Here is a 20,775-nt window from a genome sequence, read left to right on the forward strand (position 1 = left end):
CTCGTTACCTCTGCGCCGTCCCAGGGTCATCCCCTCCTAATGGACAAAGGGGCCGCAGCTACACAGGCTGAACTCTAAAAGTGGAAAAAGAAAAGAAAAAAAAAGCTCATACCAGCGATGTGGTTCTTTGCTTCCCCGCATCATGGTTTCCTAGACAGTGGATGGCCCGCCACATATCACTCGCAAGGCAAAGTAGTGCAACTTCCAACGATACGCACTGTCCAGAATTCGATCAACACTCAGCAGGTCCGCATGCCCGATCTTAGGTCCAGAGCGCCAGGTCCACCTTTCAGAGCGCCAGATCCAGACTCAGTTCCAGACTCAGTTCCGACTCAGAGCTGTGGGTATGCGCGCCAGCACAGATCAGGTCAGTGCACGATGTGCGTCTGCACTATCATCTCTGCTTTCCAACCCGAGCCCAGTTGTACAGAGTACAGCACGGCGTTGTGTCAGTAGCCATCCGTTAGAGTCGTTCTTCTCCGCTCTGTCCCAACGGTCTGCCCTGTGCCCTGTGCTCTGCGTGCGTACGTCCTACCATGATTAGGGCTCCAGCCAGACCAACCCAATCCAACCCCGGCTCCCCTTGTGTACACCTACTTTTTGACGGTTGTCATCTAAGCGGGGTTGTAGGTACTTTACTACTGTGGTCCTACTTCAATTCTATTCGACCTTTTCCATCCCGCGTTATGCCAATATGCATTGTTGCGCTGGCCGTTTCTGCTTTCCGTTTGAAACTTTCGCCTCTGCGCGGTTTGTCGTCTGTTGGGACGATGTCTTAGCCTGCCGTGGGAGAAGGGCGCGCCGCTCAGTATCTGAAGTTTGGAAACCGATGTTTCAAGTTCTATTATTATCTTTTTACTCCGTAACCGCAGGCCGTACATTTGTCTCACTTGTTCCACTATTCGCCGCACGCGGTTGGGGATGGCCAAGACTTGTACATTCCCGTCAGCCGATGCACAAATATGCAGCTCCGTTTTAGTCTCTGGGAGGAACCTCAGACGGATCTACCGAGCTTGAACTCCATTCTCAATCGTGAAGTCCCTCCTGCATTGGCGATCCCCTCTATCCCATTGGTAAGTAGAAAGAAATACATCGAAAAGGATCGATAACCATAAGCACATCCCCAACGCCACCCGGGAACGGCTCTGAAAATAGGGCTCTCTGTGGGCAAGAGAAATGTGAGGCACATAATCGACAGCAGGACGCATGCCTACCTCGCTTTCCTGCGTCGTGCCGGATTCTTGCTGCTTGGCTGTCCAGCGAAATGGTCCAGAAGTCGGTCAACCAAAAGCACTAGATCCCGATGAGAAAGGCACACCGTGGCTAAATGCGGATAGGAGCAACTTACCTCCCAATAAAACAAACGTAAATGCGTATAGTATGGTCGGAGACTTCATGAACGAATACGCAAGCTCAAAATGCTTCGCGAAGACGGTAAGGCTTGCAAGGAAGACGCCAGAGATGATCCGAACCGCCACCCCGATTGCCATCGCCAGCGGTTTGTCGTGGCGTCGAGCTAGAAGCCCGAAGGCAGCGAAAAGTAACATCGCAACTGAGGCGACAATGAAAAAGTACACATAGACAAAACTCAAGAGCTCAACATACATCCTCAGTAGCTGCGAGCTATTCATAGTGCTGACATGTGCGCTACGTGGTGGCACAATCCTCATAGTAGAGAAGAGAGCAGATGTCACATTTCCCACCAAGTCATTGAACATATTCCTGGTGAGTGTGAATCCAATTGTTCCGTTGACGGGACACATGTCATGATTTGGAAGATCATTCAATATGTCATAGATTGCCCTCTGCTCACCAGTCGCTCCCCGGCTGTACTCGATTTCCATATCGTCTATTGTCTGGCAAAGCAGCTTGATGGCCAATCGGGGATCCGGTCGCGGTTCTTCGCATGCAAACAGGATCGTTTCCGTAAGGTACTGCAGCTTCAGGGTGATATCCAGGGTCAAGGCGAGGATTTGTGACCCCTCCAGAAGAAGAACGAGCGCCACGTGGAACGGAAAGTGCAGCTGGGCCCAGATTTGCTGCGCAAATGTACTCATGGCGCGTGTCGGGGTGAGGTCGAAGTATTCTTGCCAGATGAAATACTAATACGTCAATGTTAGCGGGATCCCCGGAAGCACCGGTTCGTAGGATATCAGTAAAGCCTTACGACGTTAGTGGTGACTCCTAAGATATGGACAAACGACCATTTGGTCCAGCAGCCAGGCCGCACAGTTTTGTTGACAAGTCTCGTAACGGAGATGACTCCTTCACCAATGATAATCAAAGTAAGAAGACCCATGCGGACATTCAGGGGAGTTTCTTGAAATCCAATACCTGGGGCAATGCAAGAGGTCGCGATCACTGCCCACATCTCGATCCAAAATAGCACAAACCAAACAGTCCAAATATAGGAATGCGCCGAGTCTTCGCCGAAGGCAAAATACATCTTTCAAATCGTTAGCCGGGGGTTGGGCCACGTCTCTTCAGTTGCATGGTTCGCTTACTCCGAAATGTACCAAACTCGAAACGAGCAATGTTGTGGCGATGATGCATAGTCCTTTGGCGGCACTACTCATGCGCTTGCGGATAAAGATGATACTGACAATATACTGTATCGACAGAAGGAGTCTGCTTCCACCAAGCATAAGACTCAGTGATTGAAAGGCCCAAACGTTCTCGGGGCGGACACGCGTGGTAATCCTCGTCCCTGCAGAAGCAAGTCCAACCATGATCCCCAGTTGCATGGCTTTGCAGATGCGTTCGAATAGCGAGTCTCGGGCAAAACGTATATCGAACATCATTACTTGGAGCCAAGTAAACCAGATCACGCCGAGGAAGCCAATGTAGGCTCCCAGAGCTATAGGGCGAGTTAGACCTGAATAGGAGAGCCATGAAAATTCCCACACCTTCTACATTGTTAATCTCATGTGTAGCTGTGAAGGTAGATAGGTTCGCAACGAAGAAAAGATCGAAGAACAATTCAATTGGAGTTGCATCCGAACGGCGGTAGAGGTGTGGAGGAACGCCATCTTTCTCGTCAATTGGTGTCTCAATTAGAGCTAAACCCTGACGTGGTCTTTGCGTGATGAGTTACTATTGTACAGAATTTAAAGAAATCTCATATTGGTATGACTTACTGCGAAGGTCCAATACTCGCACGCTCAGCCCGGGGCAGTGACCAACGACCCAGAGAGAAAAACGGCGTTCGGCTCATCGGACATGGATTTGTTGGCAGACGGATATCGACCGACTTGGGTTAACGTAGGTATCGCTCGTGGACTTAATAAGGTCAAAGTGTTGATGAAACGCAGACAGGTCTCCGGTATGCGTAGTCATGGTGAGATGGCCTGGGGTGAGTAGCACCTTCTGAATGGGGAATGCTTGGAGAGCTGGCACACGCACACATCCAAAGACAACATCTCGTAACCATTCAGGTCTCACTCTCCGAGTTTGCTCCGGATACAACCATGGATGAAGCCCCAATGTTTTCTAATCCGCGAGAGCTCTCGAAATCTGTGGTCACTGGGGTATCAACCTCGGAGCCCGGAGTGACTCCTGCTTCTTGCTTGAGTTTTTCATAATGATCTCCAGTCTCTTTGATCAGAGCCTGTATCTCAACTTCTCTAACAGAAATATCTGCCTTTTCTTTTCTCAGTTCTTCCATTCGGTTGATCATTTGTGTCCGAGACTTCTCCAAGACCGCGACGTTCATCCGCAACCTATCGAGACATGTTGAGAGACGTGGTAGCGAGGTCATCTTAGGAGGCGTCTTCGGTCGATCTACGGGGTCTTTGCCGTATCCCATCGCAGCTCTTGTCTGGGCGGCTTCGTAGGCCGCCTTTTCCTCCAAGTCAGAGTCTTCCTCGTCCGAAAGAGCTTCGGCATCTTCAATGAGCTCGCGCATGGCTTCGCGCTGCTTTTTCTTCTGCTCACGTTCGGCCTTCTTCCCCAATGATATGCGTCCATCTTCGACGTATTCGTCGAAGCCCTCCGCAAAGTCTTCATCGTCCCGCACTAGCCTCGTGTCTTTGAGATCTTCTCGGTCGACCAGTTCCCAGTCATCCCCCGCATTTTCCTCAAGCGATATATAGTCTTGCTCGGTGAGACTATGGCTATCCTGTTCTTTTGCCAACCTTGCCCGGCGAGCCTTCTTTTCCCTTATCTCAGCCTCCGTAGGGATGGCCGACGGAGCAATAACTTTCATGACTTCACCAAATTTCGCTGCCACATCCACCTCATTCCGGATTTCGGGGTCAGTCGTAGGTTTGGGCGTCGATGCCGTCGAATTTCGAAGTTCATTCAGATACTCCTTGTTGTAGCTCGGTCGATCTTGCTCGGGTCCAACTCTGAGCGGAAGTTGATTTCCTGACCCGGCCGGTGTTATCGATCTCTGTGATGCATTCTTCTCAAGCACTCGCCTACCCAAGCCATGCTTCTTGGGCACGATAACCTCGCTTTCCCCGTCCTCGCCCTCCGTCATTGAAGTCTCGCCGGGGCCGAATGAAAGGCGCGCTTTGGATTTTTGTTTCGCTTTTGAGATAACGGGTCTTTTGACAATCGGACCAGAATCTAGATATCGTATTAGTTCAAGGCTCCTCAAATAGAGCTTCGAAACACCGTATGAAGGCGGGCACCTACCCTGGTCCTCATCGTTGTCGCCGTCATCTCCGCCAATCTTGCGCGGCTTCCTTCTACTAGCAAATGCAGAGCTCATCTTCAGAGGTCTGATATCTTCTAAATCTTTTTTTAAAGGACCTTGGCTGGAGATATCCTTCCGATAACAACGTCACCCGGCATTTTTGAGCTATCGGGAACATCATTTCTCCGGCTCAGGTGCCTCCCGCCGATATCAAAAGTTCCGCATCACCACCTTCGACAAAAGGGCAGCAAGTCAGATCAAGTTCCAATCGCCAAAATGCCTCAAGCACAGCCCGAACTGAAGAAGGTCTGTCATTGCTACCCGGATCCTCTTTTGACCATTCCAATGGCGCGCGCTAACACCATCGTTTGTACAGTATATGGAGAAGCGGGTATTCTGCGAACTCAACGGAAACCGCAAAGTCATTGGCGTTCTGCGAGGCTACGATGTACGTTGAACCGAGTCCTGCTCTAGATTGATTCTCTTCCCGTTATTTTCGCGATCTGGCTTCGAGACCACCTACACAAGCTACCCACTCGCCGCGGAACAGAACAATAAAGCTAATGGAGCACGTGCGATGCCAGGTCTTCATGAACATCGTTCTAGATGAGGCCTTTGAGGAGAAGCCAGGCGGAGAGAAGGTTGCTATTGGCATGATTGTGCGTTAAACACGCCCCGAGCCCTGGGACTATTGCTCGACTGCCACAGTGAAATGTGACACTAACCAATGGACTCCTATGCTCTCTAGGTCATTCGCGGAAACTCAGTCGTCATGCTCGAGGTCAGTACTGTCTCTTCTTCTGTCCCGCCCATTATTTGTCCGAATCACTAACAATCACTCATTCTTCTAGGCTTTGGAACGGATAAACGAGAAATAGAGACAGCGAAGCGCCGGGGGAAAAGCGTCAGGACGTCTACGGATTGCATTTTTATACCATTCCATACCATGCAACGTATGTGGGTTACTTCATTGAGAGAATAAGGAGTTCACGGGTTGGACTGCTCGCATGGAATCATACCAAGCAAGGGCACTTCGTCTTTTTATTACTTTTTTCATGTTTTCTTATGAGAGGGAATTAAATCAAAATAAATCTTTAAACTCTACGTGCCGTTCTCTTATTTTGTAGCTCAGGTGTCATTGGTGCCCGAAGATCTACTTCAAATATATATTTTGGTGGACACACTCGGGCGGGTTAGGATTCTTAGCCATAAAGCAACAGTCGACGAACTAAAAGATGAAGATAATTTCTCGAGACATAAAGGTATGTCCAAGTCGAGTTTGAAAGATGCATTCAACCACACCATGATGAGAATCGCAAAATTTCATGGATATAGATAGCTAGCTATTTTGATGTATTTCGATGCAAATCCAATCAAACACCCTCCTACCCATCCCACACCCGCCCAAGAAAATGAATAGAAAACGAGGCTGAAAACCTAAAGAAAGTACAATACAAGAATACTCATCATTAATATCGAAGAAAAGATCTAATGTTATTGTTTAGGCTGGGACCCAAGTTTTAATTTCAGCTTGAGCCCGCCACCAGGCGTGGACGGGGTTGCGGGGGTTTGTGATGATGGTGTCCGGTGTACTTGAGCAGCAGCGAAGTTCGGGATGGACAGCTTCGTAGGTTGTCTCTGTTGTAAGGGGGTCCCTGAACGCGGGGTCGGGGTGTTGGCGGAAGGGGTGCTGGGGATGTGGTTGAGGTAATGGGGGTTCGGTTTTGGTTGCTTGAATGTGACGCGAAGGCCGGAGGCGGGGGCTGGCATGGCGCCGCCGTCTTCTCGTTTGCGTTTCTGGGATGACGTGGTTGAAGGGTTGAGGGAGGTGCGGATCTTGTTTGTGCGGTAGAAGTGGAGGCGGCCCTGTAGGCAGATGATCAGTGACGCCGTTCAGAACAACAATGACAAGGGTGTTAATAGACCCCGGATGTACATACCCTGCCTTGGTGCCTGAGGCCCCAGTATCGGGGGTATTTCAAGGTAATTCTCTTAGTGGTTATCGGATCATATATGACTCGACACAGGTCTGCGAATTCCGAGAGCTCAAGGACGCCAATAATTGGCGAGCAGCAAGCGGCCCAGAGGCACTCTTTGAGCACCAAGTCGCCGGAGACCTCGGTCTTTAAGGCGGCTAAAGCCCCAGTGACGGTTTGTCTCCGGGCGAGATCCGCTTGCCGAATTTCTGTCGATGACTCTTGCTCGATAATGAGACCATCAGCTGCGGGCGTCTGCTCGTTGACGACGCCGCGGCCAAAAGCGACAGGGGCGAGCGCTTTCCCAAACAGGCCGTGGAGTTGCCATCTGAGCCATACGGATGGGTCGTTTGACATGGTAAAGATGAACCATCGGAGCAGCTCAGGGCTCTTGAAGATATCAAGCTCGACGAGACACTGGAAAGCATCTAGGCGAAGGAGGTCATAAGTGCCCACCCGCGTGTATGGTAGGAACTGCATGATATCGACGCCAGTTATTTTAGCCTGCATGAGCTGCATTTGGCAATGTAAAGCTGCTCGAGAGTAGAGGTTCTGGTAGGAACTCGACCATTCGTCCATTCTCCTGTAGCGATCAATTTCTGCCATGGCGTCTTTTTCCAATTGCTCCTCGGCTTGAGCTTCGAGAACGGCATCCATGTCAAAGTTGCTCAAGTCATCTGTATGAGTCTCAACTCTTCCAAGCATGGCATGGCAGAGGGACTTCATTAATGTAGCCACGTAGAAATTGTCCGAGTACTTGTTATAGCGTGAGCAAGTGTGTAGTAAGCTTTAAGATGGACATGCTTACCTCGTTATTAGAGTTGTCGTTGAACTTCAACTTGTCATATAGAAATCGCTTCACCCTCATAGGGGTCTTTCCACTGACGTCGCGCACTCTAGAAATAGCATCTGGAATGACGAGCTGAAGGACATATGCGGCCCTGTCTGTGAAGTCGTTTGATCGAGTCATAGGAGAATTTGGCAAGCAGAATAGCTCCTGGAAAGCTTTCTCAAGATGGAATAGTCCCAGCCAGTTAATTTCTTCTTTGGCATGCTTAACTAAAGCCCGTGCCGCTGCCACCCGAATTCCGTAGAAATACCGTCGGTCCATAAGCGTCCGAAGAAAGATGGTAGAAATCAGAGCGTGCTCTCGTTGCGCAGCCATGTATTGGAGGGACTAGAGAGATGTAAGCAGAGATAGAATAGAAGGTCCGCTTTGACTGACCTCGAGCTGGGCTACCACGTCACGATCTTGCTGGAGCTGTGAAAGATACATGTACCCTGGCATGACCAGTGAGAGCTTGCAGATCCATTCGAAATCTGCATCCATGCGAATCCACTCATAAGATTCTTGGCCCATTCGTTCTTCATCCTCTTTACTCCAGTCAGCAAGTCGCCATTGTTGCATCTCCTCCTCGCTCTGCAGCACATCCCCAAGACAGTAGAGCAGAATGTCCTCCTGCACCTCCGCGTTACCGTCCGTGCCTATCACAGCAGCAGCGCGCTCTTTTTGGCGCTTGTTTCTCTTTAGTCGTTTGTATTTCGTATTATATGGTATATCGAATTTCGTCACGCCCTCTTTGATCTCCACGATGTGTTCGTAAGGAGTTCCGTCAGCTTCGTGGATTCTGATCGTCATCGAGCCGGAAAAGACTGGTTGTATTGTACCAGCATAAACGTTTCGAATCTCTTCTTTCACATCGCGCATAAACGCATCCTTCTCCAGGTCGCGAGCGCTTGGCTGATCTGATTGGACTTGTTTGATCATCATCTCCACCACCAGTTTCTTCTTGTTGAATCTTTGGGTCGCTTGAAACCTGGGGCACCCGGCACCATAGATCCATTGTTGGAAAAAAGTCTCCAGCTTTGCATGTCCCAAGCGTTCACAGAGCTTTTGAAAGAGAGAGGATGTGACAGCTCTATTTTGTAATCCCATACGAGCATTCAAGAAGAGGCGAGATATAATCCGAGACATCGTTGCCTTCCCGCTGGCTTTAGTGAGGCGTCGATCTAAGATGAACAGTACTAGTGGTGCTTTGAGCGCGATAAAGTGAGCCTCTGATGGGTCTATGCTGAGGATATTTCCCATGTCGTAGACTGATGGCCGCTCATAATCTAGGTCACAAACCCGATCTGACATCTGTTTTAGTCGAAACCGATATTCGTTGTTTCCGCAGAGTTTCCGCATAAAGGTATCTGTTATGTACCAAGAAACACCAACCGTTACCCATGTGTCAACCGGCGCCATTGGCACGATGTTGACACCAATCCATTGAACAGCTAGCGCGTGGGTGATGGCACGAGTGGAATCGTACATAGGGTCAATTATCTCCTCCGGAAACAGAAGACGGCTGCTACATATTGAGAAGCATGCCGTTGGCAGTGTATCCTCTGGCGCGTCATCAACGAAGCATATTTTGTAGCTTGCGAATGGATATGATCCGTATGTCATCGAGAAATAGTCAATTGCCTTTGCCATGGGAAAGCAGGTGTTACGAACTTCATCGCCTCTGCCTGGAAGACAGAACGCATGAAGTGGAATGGCATTTTGGCCAAGTTGCTCGTCTTGGTCGCTCTCACGAAAATCGGCAAGGTTGACATACTCAAATGGCCCAACAGCAAATCCAATCTGCCGCGCAGAAAGAGGAGAGTAGGAAGCGAATGAGACGGTCTTCTTGCTGGGGTCCTTTGGATCAACAATGTCATCCGTCAAGTCTCCAGAACAGACGACGGAAAGATCTAGGGCCTCATCATCCGGGGCAAACCGATCGTGGTTCGTCCTTGTCTTTGGGTGGGCATCTGTCCCGCCACCCGACTGGTCTCGAGACTTGCGGTCAAAAATATCGCCCAGTGTGCACGGACATCTAATCGATACCTCCCAGGTGCATCGCGAGGAAGGATCATCCACACAAGGGAAAAGCGGACACCCAGTCCCATGATCCAACGAGTTTGTCGTATAAGCGTGCGGATATCGCTTGTCACCACTCTCCAAGCCAACAAATTGTAGCCCATCTCGTATGTTCTCGACGATAAATTCGATATTCACAGTGAGGGCCGTGAATCTCGGAGCGGACGTCTCGGCGGCCTTCGAGCTTAAAGGTCCTTCAGTATCATCTGCAAAACCCGGAGCCCTCAGTGCCATCTGATCCTGCGCTTCGTCGGATGTTGGATCGAGTTCGTCTATGCGGACGCTTTTCGGAACGGTCACGAGGAGATCCGGTTCAGATGGAGTTTTAAGGAGGCCATCGATCTTTGACGCCAAACGCTGGTGGTAATGAGGGCCATACAGCTGAAGCGACTCATAGGGGTCGGCATATTTGACCGTAGGCACTTTTCCGCTGACACTTACACGCTTCAATTCTCCCTGTCGAAAGTTCAATCGAATGGTGCGCAAGTCTTTGTTGTCCGGGTGAATGATAATCTCAGTTTTACCCTTCAAACTCCGGCTAGCAAAATCCAACTCCAGCTCAACCTTTTGATGCGCGACTGTGTAGCCCAGGCCTGGCCAGCTTGGGCCGGCGGGAGTATCAACGACGCCGGGCATCGCGCAAGATACTCAGTCGTGTACTGCGCCGCGAGCGCCAAGCTGACCATCCACCGTCATGTCCAGGCTCCAGGAGCGATCGTATCGTATACTGAAGTCGGTTTGAATGTATAGCGCAATGATCCTCAGACTGAAAGTGTTGTAGAAACCGAAAGGTGGGAGGCGACGGCGGCCGTGTGTCCGAGCAATCGAGAAGTGTTAAAAGAGTGGTAACACAAACTGGACAATCGGGAAGTTCGTAGATGGTGAGAAGGATACGGCGAGAAGTAGAATGCGACTATTACGGTTGAGCGACTCCGCATTCCTTGGTAGACGGTAACAGATCTCTCACTCTTCGATGACTTCTATCTCATGGCGCGTCAAGCATCCGAACTCGAAGCTGCGGAGCGGAGCTCCTCGCTCACGTGATCTCGACCGACCCAAAGTTGATCAAACTCCAAGGCGGGTTCTCTGCTCCAAGGCCACTATTACGCACGGTCAACTGCTTTTTCTTGCTGAATGAATAACTACTATGCTGAAATGTGATAAGCTAACTCGCAGTTTTGCTGCCATATTCTCAGTTGGGAAGCAACTGACCTAGTATTAAGTCCCCGTATATAGTTCGGGTTATAATATACTTCGTATGACTTGGTTTATAGGAAAAACACCAAGCAGGTTTTCTTTTGTCGCTGCACCTGCCGACATGCAATCTACATTATGCCCAGTTCAGTCAGAACCTGTCCTCGTCCACGCAGACAGAAACTTAAAAAAAGGACGACTCCATCTCAATCACCTAGTCAGCGCGGATAAAACCCTATCACGTTACATGTACCAAATACCTCAGTATACTCCTGAAACGTCCATTTCAGATAATAAAGACCTAAGACTAAAGCAATTCCGTGATGTTATTGTGCTTCTACAGGGAGACCATGTCACTGCTTTTCTCGCATCGATTCGGCGCCCTGCTAATGAGACGAGCAACGACAGCCCAAGTCCCAGAATCAGGGTCGAATAATACATCCCCAAAGCAGCTTTAGCTGGGTTCGGACAGGGTTTCTTTCAGGAATCTCGACCCCATAGAGGGGGATATGACGGAGTTGGCGGCTGAGGATGCAAGTCTTGCTGCTGTGCCCGGAGTGTGCACTCACATTCATATACTCAGGCAAGACGGTATATTCGATTGCTGAGGATAGACATCTGGCTCAAACCAGTCGGATACATCTTGGGAAACTTCGCAGTGGAACCCCGAAAAGCGGGAATCTAAGTGGTTGGACTGCGGGGGTAATGACGGGGTCATGGTCTGGAGCAGCTGGGGAAGGATGAAAGCTGGAATCTGGGTTAGAGATAATCCTGGAGGTTGTTGTTGAAGAGGTTGAGAAGTCCGAGGATCAATGGAGACCAAGGTGCTAGTCGTGTGAGTTTCGGCGAGGAAAAAGCTGAAAATATAGTAGCCATCGTGCTACTATCCAGGTACTCCGTACAAGTGGTTGAAACACAAAGCGATTTCTGACGGCCTACATGAGGCCGACCGAATGTGTGAGAGATACCGCATTACACCAACCACTAAGTACTCCGTAGGAACAGAGCAAAGGGATGCGGTCGGTACAATAATAATATAGATCAGCACGTGCACGTGATAGCCCAGGTACCGGAACCGATTCGTGCTCCTGGGACTAGTACCTCTAAAAAAAGTGGACCTTGTCTGGAATTCGCTTTTCTTCTACTGATCCTCGCCGGCCGACCATTGTCTCCTTCTTTCCTCTAAGAAGAGCGCTTCAGACAGTTCATACCCTCGCGGCAGCTCCCTGGCTCGCCCTACGACTATTTGCTCCGTGCACGCCGCCGCATCCGCGCGCTATGAACTAGGCTCGACCTGCGCATTCCACCCCCGAACATTAATCTGACCACGCAGCCTACTCAAAATGATCAGGATTTTTCGAAGGATCCGAGGTGAGTGCTGCCATTTGGAGTGGACTTGGTTTTTGTGCAGCGAGCTAACGGGTTGCGCGTGCCTCAGAGATTCAAGACTCCCTCTCCGATGATGTCCTCCTACCCCTAAAGAGCTACAAGTACTCCAGCGTTGATAAATCGTACATTTCAAATCACATCCTGAGACATTATGTATTGCGCCTTCTCTCCCGGTTCCGGTTCGGTCTTAGCTGACAAGAATGGCGGGGTGTTAGTGGAATGCTTTCGTCGAACTGCTCCCGCTTTGGATGGCCCCTAATATGGTCACACTCCTGGGCTTCGGATTTATCGTTGGTAACGTCATGCTCATAGAGATCTTCATGCCGGATCTCATTGGACCGGTAAGTCGCTCGTCGGTCTATCATTACTGAGCTCGCTTCTAACCCTTCAATGCCAGGGTCCTTCTTGGCTGTATTACAGTTTCGCTTTGGGAATGTGGATGTAAGGCGCCGAGGCTATTGCTCTGAAAGCTATCCTGACGACTATACAAGGTACTCGACGCTCGACAATGTGGACGGAAAACAAGCGCGACGGACTGGCACCTCCAGCGGATTAGGAGAGCTCTTCGAGTTAGTAGGGGATCGAAAGTGGTGAGGAGTTTGCTAACTTCTCCCAGCCACGGAATTGACTCCCTCAACTGCACTCTTGCCAGTCTGCTTGAAACCGCCGCAATGGGCCTAGGCTCCACCCAACTCGGCGCTTGGACTGCTCTTGTGCCATGTCTCGCCATGTACTTTTCGACCTGGGAGACATATCACACCCACACGCTCTATCTTGGCTACTTCAACGGTCCCACCGAAGGTCTTTTGATCGGTATTGCGATTATGATTGCTTCCGGCTGGTACGGCCCGCAAATATGGTCTCGACCCATTGTGGAATTCCTGAACTTGCCAGGCCTCTTTGGCAACAATTCTATGAAGGATCTGTGGGTGCCGATACTTCTCGTCGGTTTTTTCTTAGGGCACCTTCCTGGCTGCGTCTACAATGTCGTGTCAGCTCGCAGAAGTCAAGGACTCCCCATTACTCCTATCTTCAAGGAATGGGTGCCGATGATCATCTTCACTGGATGCAACATGGCCTGGCTCTTCTCCCCGTATTCGTCCCTTCTCTCTGGCAACCGACTAGTGCTGTATTGCTGGACGATTTCCTTCGTCTTTGGTCGGATGACCACGAAGATCATCCTCGCCCACCTACTTAGACAACCATTCCCGCATTGGACGGTGCTGCAGGCTCCGCTCATCGGCGGCGCTATTCTCGCCAACTTCCCCTTCTTCGGTCTTCCCGCAGTCAGCGCCTCCCTCGAACTTTTTTACCTGCGGGCCTATTTCTTCTTCGCCTTTGTTGCCTACATGTACTGGGCCGTTTTGGTGATCAACCGCATCACGACCTTTCTCGGCATCAACTGTCTCACAATCCGTCGGGACAAATCAACTGAGAGAGAGCCTCCCTTCCGCAGCCTGGTGGCCGACAACTCCGACAGGGGCAGCCTGAAGAGCCATTGACTCAACTACGAAACCCTGGGATGAGCCATGAACTATATATGCCGATTCTACCCGGCGGAGTCCTTGAACCTCGCCTTACAACGTACATACCTACCACAAGACATACATCTGTACAATAACTTACCGCTCCTGGATATGTCAAAACCAACAACCAGCACACACGCGCTATGAATGAACTTACGACTTGACGCGGCATACACCGTACACCAACCGCCTGATGTGAGATGAGATGAACAAGGAAAACTGCCCACCAGCTATAACCTGGGTTCCTAGAAGAAACCCCGGTTTCCCCTTCTTCTCTGTGTTCTTTAGGATGATTATAGATACTGTCTGTACCTTACCTTAGTACATAAACTTTTAATAGATAATGATGCCAGTCGTGATGAAATCACATACTTTGGTCTTTTCGTAAAAAACAGATATATCGGTCCAAGGGACATGTATGCTGGGCTATTTTCTTCTTAGGAGGCTGCTCGGCTGCAAAACACAGCTGTGGATTTGTAAGAACTACGGTTTACTAATGACTATGTGTAGGAGCTACAATGGGCGTTGTTCGCCGGCAAGATATTTATCAGTGATACTGATGTCGTGATAGGATTGCGATAGTGCATAGGGTCGCTGCAAGCCCTAGCACATTCGCCCAAAGAGAAAGTCCTTGACGATAGGAGAACTTGAGAACTCGGGGTTTAAAAGGACACAGCTTCAGGACGCCAGTTAGTTTTCGGTGTGGGAGTTAGCCCATCGACGGGGTGGATAGTCTTACTTTAGGAAGTACTCGAGACCGACTTTGCGAGATTCGAGGAAGGATGGTCGGAACTTGACTGCAAGGTATGTCAGGATGGATTGGCCAAATGGTCACAATGTGCTGGAGGCGTACAGAGGACACTCTTTGGTGGGAGTGATGGGAGGGCGTTCTTCGCGTGCGGGAAGGATCTCACTAGCTTTAGTCGGAGGTCGTCGAACTCGGAATATCTGCAATGGGTGGATTTAGTTTACACTCAACATGAGAGCAACGTCGTTGCGGGAATACCTCATGCGAACAGTAATCATTCCTCCCTAATCAAGTCAGTCTGATGCACGGCCAGCGAGAGAATGCAAAGCATGGCATCCGAAACACACCTCCAGGGTTCGGATCTTGCAATTCCACACCACGTATGCACCTATCCCTGTCTTTCCCTGGACAACGACATGATCATCGATCGTGACGCTCTTGGCCCACAGGCCACGGCTAGTTTCAGAGTTCGGGTCCTCAGTATGATCTTCAAGCGTTATCGCCGGTCCTCCATCGGTAGATATTTGCGACACGCGAGACGCATTGCGATGATGGCTCCAATACGGGGGAACTATACCGGAGACTGGGCGTTCCTTCGGCGCGAGGCTGGGAGATTCAGACTGAAAGTGGGATGAAGAGGCTGGACTAGGGTCGGCACTGGTCTCGGCTGGATTTGAGATGGCTGGTTCTACCGTGTCACCGTCACGATCGAGAGCGCTGGGAGCGGCGTTTGAAGGATGAGGGGAAGCAGGGAGCGGCTGCGGCCTCGGTACCCGGCCTGTCTCCTCATTCGCTGGAGCCATCCATTTAGATACTTCTGAGTCGGAGATAGGGAATAGGAATGCCTACAGACCCAGGGTTAAAAATAAGTAAGTTCAATGCAACATGAAAGGAGGGGCAGGTGGCGGAGAGCAAGCAAGCACGGGGTAACTTACGGGGTTGCCTGCGGAGCTTGTTGGCGCTGGACAACCACCCGTCAATTAAGTTTTAGAAGTAGGAATAATCAAAGAAAGAAATAGAAGAACTATGGGAAGGCTGTAAAGATTAGAGCTGAGAGACCGACATGATCTGGCATGTAAAAGGCTAGGTTCAGTGGAATTGATGCCACCGCATAAGCTGGATATTGAAGCCAGACTGGATTGGAGATCACGGGAGAGCAGACTGCCAAGACACCTTTCCGGAACAGGAACGCCAGGCCGATCAATAATGCCTCAACATCGAGTCATGATAGTAGTGAAGGCTTGATCGAGAAGCCGGAGAAATGCGCCCATCTTCGTACAATTGATGGGATGATCGGATGAAACTGCCGCCACTCATCCGATATCGCGAGGGCAGATAAGACAGCGCCGGGCGAGCCAGCAAGTACAATTTGTAAATGCTAGACGAAGCTAAATTGGAGCAGCTCCAGGGAAAAGGCCGAGGTTCACGCTAGAAAAAGCCAAGCCTTGTCTCCGCCAATCAGAAGCTGGCCGAGTCAGACACACCAGACCCCTAATCCCCTTCTGTAAAGACTGGCAGAGGCGGCCATCGGTCCGTCGTCAGTCTTCCAAGACATTCCAGCACCATGTGAGCATTCTGTGGAGCTTACTCGGGAGTTGCAGTAGTTGGTATAGTACAGAACTACAGACCCTCAACGGCAGGTATCTCAAGACTCAAGAGACCAATCAATGCCTGACACCCGTCTCAGATTGCATATTGGGGAGGGGAAGTCAAGCAATGGCTGGGATGCCAGTGGCCACCGTCTCGCCTCGGACTCTCCTCTAAGCTGCTCGCTTGTCCTACCGATGAGAATGGAGTGTCTCACAAGTACGGGAGGCTACCGGTATCCTCGTACCAACTTGCTGAATCCTCAAATCTTCGGTGTGCACAGTGGATTCTATGATGGGCGGACGGGAAGAGCACTCTATTTATCTGAAAGAAACGGAGCTTCGGTAGCCCCCGGATCGACATAATTTCTTTTGTGGCAGCTCCCTGGCCCCTGAAGCTGAAAAGCAAGACCGAGTCTCTCTTTCCGTCAGTACCAACGCATACTGGGAGTCAGAGTCAGGGATGCGGCTCGGAGTATTTTGCAGCAGGCGAAATAAAAATACCTCTTAAGCCTGATGAATGGACCCAGGATCAGCTAACTCAGGCTGGGGATGGAGTAAAGCTAAAAGGTTTGATAGCGCCGCCACCGGTCCAGTAACACGAGTGGGAGTACTTATTCAGGGTCTCCGGCTCAGTTCTTTTCTGTCGCTCACTATTTTCCGCTTTCTGATTCTCCTCAGGCCCTCAGATCTGCTGCTTCGTTTGTGACTGTTTCAGTCGTTACCCCAGAATCCATTCGTTTCGTCTCCACTTGCTTGGTGGTTCTATAGTCTTGATTTCTAAGACCCGATTCCTCGCATCGGGTATTTCTATCGGGATTTTTCTTTTGGTAATCTCGTTAGTTAGAGCTCCATACCAGCTATTCTTCAGGCGGACACATTACAGTCGCTACTCAAATCACCAAAATGGTCCTGCTGCGTTTCTTGCTCGCCTTTGCATCTGTGGCGGCCGTTGCAATCTGCCAGGATGCTAGTACAACGACAGTAGATATCCAAAACCTGGACGAGGATACGAAAAGTACAGTCTCCTTCCACAGTATATGCCTGTCCTGACGACCATGATCTAACACTCAACTCCAACAGAGCAATGGTGCACAGCACAAACCTCCTCCTGCCCACTCCTGTGCCTGCAGCTCCCCGGTGCATCTGGAGACCCGACATCGAACACATGCGACAGTGTACGTTGACTCTGCACAGCCCGCTCCCTCAGACCTTGTATCTAGCCGGAGCTCTAACCATTGCTTCCCAAACAGGACACCCTCGTCTACAGCTGCGTCTGCGACAACAACCAGTCCCCCAACTCCTCCGAATACTCCCAAACAATTCCCTATTTCCTCTGCACAGAAGAAAATAACAATTGCGTGGCGGCCTGCGGCGACTCCACCTGCCAGGACCGATGCCGCACCAGCAACCCTTGCGGCGCCCAGAACCCTAAGCTCGCGAACACGACGTCCACCAATGGCTCGACTACGACGACGAGTGCCACTACCTCGACGACCTCGACTCTGGCGCCGTTCACGGGCTTGCCCAGTGACGATGACGAGGGAGCTGCTGTGAGGCCTGTAACGGACCTTAGGCAGGTCTATGGGCTAGTTGCTGTCTTGGGCGGTTTCTTTGCTGGCTTTGCGATTTTGCTGTGAGGATTTGATTGCATACAATGGCGTGTGACTCTACTATTTTTGATCATGATCTCTTGCTTTGGTTTGCTCTACTTTACTTCGTGGGTGTATTTACTTGGGCTCAGCGATAATACTAATACTCCTGGCTTTACTGTCCTTTCGGCGGGATGGAAATGGATGTATACTCGAATCATAATATGAAATTTGCATTGAGGAATAGCTATTCATTACTAACACCAGAGTAAGCGTATTCTGGACAGATAGGCGATTGAATACCAACCAGCGCGAAAAGACAAGAGAATAACAAAACTAATTTAACAGAACTATGAAGATGGAGTAAGAACAGATCGGGAACCAAAATCAGGCGCTCGACCTACTTGCAGGACAGCTGCATGCATGGGAGAGTTCTGGGGTGCGAAATAGTCTGTTGTCCGCGTGCGTTTCGGAGCCGCAGGTCGCGAACTCTCAGACTGCCAGACATACTCCGTACCAAGTCTTGCATCAATCTTATCCCAGGTCTGTTGATCCCTCAATCACATACCGAAAGGACAGAGTCTGGATCTTTAATTCTCTGCTGAGAACAGAGATGTGCACTAAATAGAGCCAAGACAAGGAACAAGGGCAGTGAGCAGAAGAATGGTAACAAAGGTGCAAGAACTAGACAAGAACTAGAGGAGAGAGAAAGAGATGCACTCCTGTCGTCCAGGGCAAGCCATCTTCAATGAATGTGAGAAGTCTAGCTGGCGTAATAAGCGACTTTCAGAATATTTGCCTTCGCTCTGTAGTAGCAAGCATACTCTGTACATAGCGAAAGCCTAGTCACATCAGTTGTGTCTAGGTGATGCTGACCCTTGGAAGTATCCGCATCTTCATTGAGCCCTATGGCTGCAGGAAGGGCAAGAAGCGGTGACGAAGGCGGTGGGATAAGACGGCATTTACGGAGTTGGAATGATGTCTCCGCCAGATTAGAGACAACCCAACACCTCCGCAGGTACCGTCCTTCCCTCTTCCTCTTTTACGAGATCTCTAATATCGCAAGCTAGGAATTAGCCTCTCAAAGAGCCTGGCTTAGCCCTGTGGACTTACTTTGCCAAAAATCGTGACACACGCTCCAGCCGTACATCTCTCTGCCCTCTTCCCCACACTGCCACTGGTCACTTATCGATTGAATCGAGTCCCATTGTTCCCAGATATCGAGATCCATAGGAGCTCTTCATACCTGCTTTTCTCACCATATTTTCTGAATAAGACACTACTCAACCTCATAGATATTGCTTTTCTATTTGCCTACCACGAACGAACACTTTCACAGACACGCGATGGAGCCCATGCCATCGGACGCCGGCGAGGCAGCTCTATCGGGTTCATATGCGCAACAGGTACCGGGCTCTGTCGGAGTAGATCCGGAGTCGATCACTGGCCTTGTACCCACCCCGGGGCCATTTGTGAGAGTGGATGGTACATTTGACAGCGTACAACGCATGATGGTCTTGGCTAATATCTAGCAGAGCCACCCAAGTTCGAACTAGAATCGTACATTGCGAATTATACCGGTGAGTACCAGACATCAATATCGTTATCGTTAACTTGCTGAATATCTCTGACGTACTCGTGCTTAGGCCGAACCCGATTCAATCGTTTATACCTAATCGGGACCTGCTCCTCGTACCTCGCTGTTGAGGCCCTCAAAGCTGCGATTGCAGAGGCGAAATCTGGCAAAGATGTTTCTCAATACCTGCGCGCAGTTCAAGCATTCGAGAGTGTTGCACCGAATGAGCCCGAAGCTATCATTGACAGAGAATGGGTGGAGAAGTCACAGAAGGTTGTCAAAGCCGAGACGGACCGACTGGAGCATGAACTCAGAGGATATAAGAACAACCTGATCAAAGAGAGTATCCGAGTAAGGATGACTGATTTGCGTTTATTGCTTTCGTTTCTGACAACGTGATAGATGGGCAACGAAGATCTCGGCCAGCACTATCATCAAGCTGGCGACCTGACTTCTGCCTTCAAAGCTTATTCCCGCATGAGGGACTTCTGCACCACGCCCAGTCACATCGCGTCGATGTTGTTTAAAGTTATTAACGTGGCGATCGAGCGCGGAGACTGGTTGAATGTACAGTCCAACGTGCACCGGCTACGGAGTCAAGGAGGGAAACCGGAAGAACAAATCAAACATCAGCCTAAGACATCAGTTGCAATGGGCCTATCACAGCTACATTCGGGCTCATATATAGAAGCCGCGAACAGCTTCATGGCAACAGACCCCAGTCTAGGGGACACATACAACGAAGTCTTGTCCTCAAACGATGTCGCAGTCTACGGTGGCCTCTGTGCTCTAGCTTCCATGGACCGCAATGAGCTCCAGCGCCGCGTCCTGGACAACAGCTCGTTCCGCAACTTCTTAGAGTTGGAGCCTCACATCCGCCGCGCCATCTCATTCTTCTGCAACTCCAAATTCAGACCATGTCTCGAAATCCTCGAAGCATACCGAGCCGACTACTTACTTGACATCCACCTTCAACGCCACGTTCAGACTCTATACAATCGAATCCGCACAAAGTCCATCCAACAATACCTTATCCCTTTCAACCGTGTCTCGCTCGAATCCATGGCCAAGATCTTCGTTCTCGGAACCCCGACGAAGCAGTCACACCAGGACGATTCAACTTCAGCATTTGTCCAGGAACTAATCGGCCTCATCCAGGACGGTACGCTGGACGCCCGCATTGATCTAGAGAAACATGTCCTTGTTTCCAGCCAGGGCGACAAGCGCGTAGAAGTGCAAGAAGCGGCTCTCGAAAGTCTAGACAACTACGTCAGGGAAGCACACCTCCGACTGCTGCGGTCGAATATTATCCGCGCTGGCCTGGAGGTGCGTCCACTAGGTGATGAGCGCCGCCCTATACCCGAGGAGAGAGGGAAGAGGAGCCACGGTGCCATTGGGAACTTTCTCCGAGCGACGGGGATGAAACCATAAGTGCGAAAACAGTCAGCTCATCAACATCCCAAGACTGAATGAAGCTATTCATGATTAGATGATCTACTCTAGTACTCGTGCGACATCATTTAGAGCTTGCACCGAATGGAATCTCGAGATACCTATTACCTAATCCCCGTATGTGTTTGCATTCTTTCAATGTAGGGTTTACGTTTGGTCAAGAAGACCACTGGCTACTAAGCCTATTAT

The 20,775-nt window shown here is 50.2% G+C and overlaps 8 protein-coding genes across 8 annotated transcripts; 4 read left to right on the plus strand and 4 right to left on the minus strand.

The window, feature by feature from the left end:
* Positions 1-1,210: 1,210 nt before the first annotated feature.
* On the minus strand, positions 1,211-3,214 carry DSM5745_05260 (uncharacterized protein; the record flags this gene model as incomplete). The annotated part of the gene is made up of 6 exons (XM_026747276.1): positions 1,211-1,293; positions 1,349-2,102; positions 2,168-2,446; positions 2,505-2,857; positions 2,907-3,076; positions 3,138-3,214. The coding sequence occupies 6 exons, from the start codon at positions 3,212-3,214 to the stop codon at positions 1,211-1,213; spliced, it is 1,716 nt and encodes a 571-aa protein (XP_026604756.1).
* A 216-nt stretch (positions 3,215-3,430) lies between these two features.
* Positions 3,431-4,714, minus strand: DSM5745_05261 (uncharacterized protein; the record flags this gene model as incomplete). Its single annotated transcript, XM_026747277.1, has 2 exons — positions 3,431-4,569; positions 4,639-4,714. 2 exons carry the CDS (start codon positions 4,712-4,714, stop codon positions 3,431-3,433), a joined length of 1,215 nt encoding a protein of 404 aa, XP_026604757.1.
* Positions 4,715-4,915: 201 nt separating this feature from the next.
* On the plus strand, positions 4,916-5,517 carry DSM5745_05262 (putative small nuclear ribonucleoprotein SmG; the record flags this gene model as incomplete). The annotated part of the gene is made up of 5 exons (XM_026747278.1): positions 4,916-4,945; positions 5,016-5,087; positions 5,224-5,298; positions 5,388-5,420; positions 5,491-5,517. The coding sequence occupies 5 exons, from the start codon at positions 4,916-4,918 to the stop codon at positions 5,515-5,517; spliced, it is 237 nt and encodes a 78-aa protein (XP_026604758.1).
* A 616-nt stretch (positions 5,518-6,133) lies between these two features.
* Positions 6,134-10,159, minus strand: DSM5745_05263 (transcription initiation factor TFIID subunit TAF2; the record flags this gene model as incomplete). The annotated part of the gene is made up of 4 exons (XM_026747279.1): positions 6,134-6,505; positions 6,580-7,371; positions 7,424-7,792; positions 7,841-10,159. 4 exons carry the CDS (start codon positions 10,157-10,159, stop codon positions 6,134-6,136), a joined length of 3,852 nt encoding a protein of 1,283 aa, XP_026604759.1.
* A 2,207-nt stretch (positions 10,160-12,366) lies between these two features.
* On the plus strand, positions 12,367-13,608 carry DSM5745_05264 (sn-1,2-diacylglycerol cholinephosphotransferase; the record flags this gene model as incomplete). Its single annotated transcript, XM_026747280.1, has 4 exons — positions 12,367-12,447; positions 12,504-12,547; positions 12,598-12,675; positions 12,723-13,608. The coding sequence occupies 4 exons, from the start codon at positions 12,367-12,369 to the stop codon at positions 13,606-13,608; spliced, it is 1,089 nt and encodes a 362-aa protein (XP_026604760.1).
* An 855-nt stretch (positions 13,609-14,463) lies between these two features.
* Positions 14,464-15,183, minus strand: DSM5745_05265 (uncharacterized protein; the record flags this gene model as incomplete). The annotated part of the gene is made up of 2 exons (XM_026747281.1): positions 14,464-14,580; positions 14,728-15,183. 2 exons carry the CDS (start codon positions 15,181-15,183, stop codon positions 14,464-14,466), a joined length of 573 nt encoding a protein of 190 aa, XP_026604761.1.
* A 1,689-nt stretch (positions 15,184-16,872) lies between these two features.
* On the plus strand, positions 16,873-17,606 carry DSM5745_05266 (uncharacterized protein; the record flags this gene model as incomplete). The annotated part of the gene is made up of 3 exons (XM_026747282.1): positions 16,873-16,984; positions 17,050-17,144; positions 17,220-17,606. 3 exons carry the CDS (start codon positions 16,873-16,875, stop codon positions 17,604-17,606), a joined length of 594 nt encoding a protein of 197 aa, XP_026604762.1.
* Positions 17,607-18,904: 1,298 nt separating this feature from the next.
* On the plus strand, positions 18,905-20,565 carry DSM5745_05267 (COP9 signalosome complex subunit 1; the record flags this gene model as incomplete). The annotated part of the gene is made up of 4 exons (XM_026747283.1): positions 18,905-19,043; positions 19,094-19,138; positions 19,205-19,485; positions 19,537-20,565. The coding sequence occupies 4 exons, from the start codon at positions 18,905-18,907 to the stop codon at positions 20,563-20,565; spliced, it is 1,494 nt and encodes a 497-aa protein (XP_026604763.1).
* Positions 20,566-20,775: the final 210 nt, after the last annotated feature.

This window comes from Aspergillus mulundensis (genome assembly GCF_003369625.1).
Source record: "Aspergillus mulundensis strain DSM 5745 chromosome Unknown scaffold_4, whole genome shotgun sequence".
In the NCBI taxonomy this organism is placed as follows: Eukaryota; Fungi; Ascomycota; class Eurotiomycetes; order Eurotiales; family Aspergillaceae; genus Aspergillus; species Aspergillus mulundensis.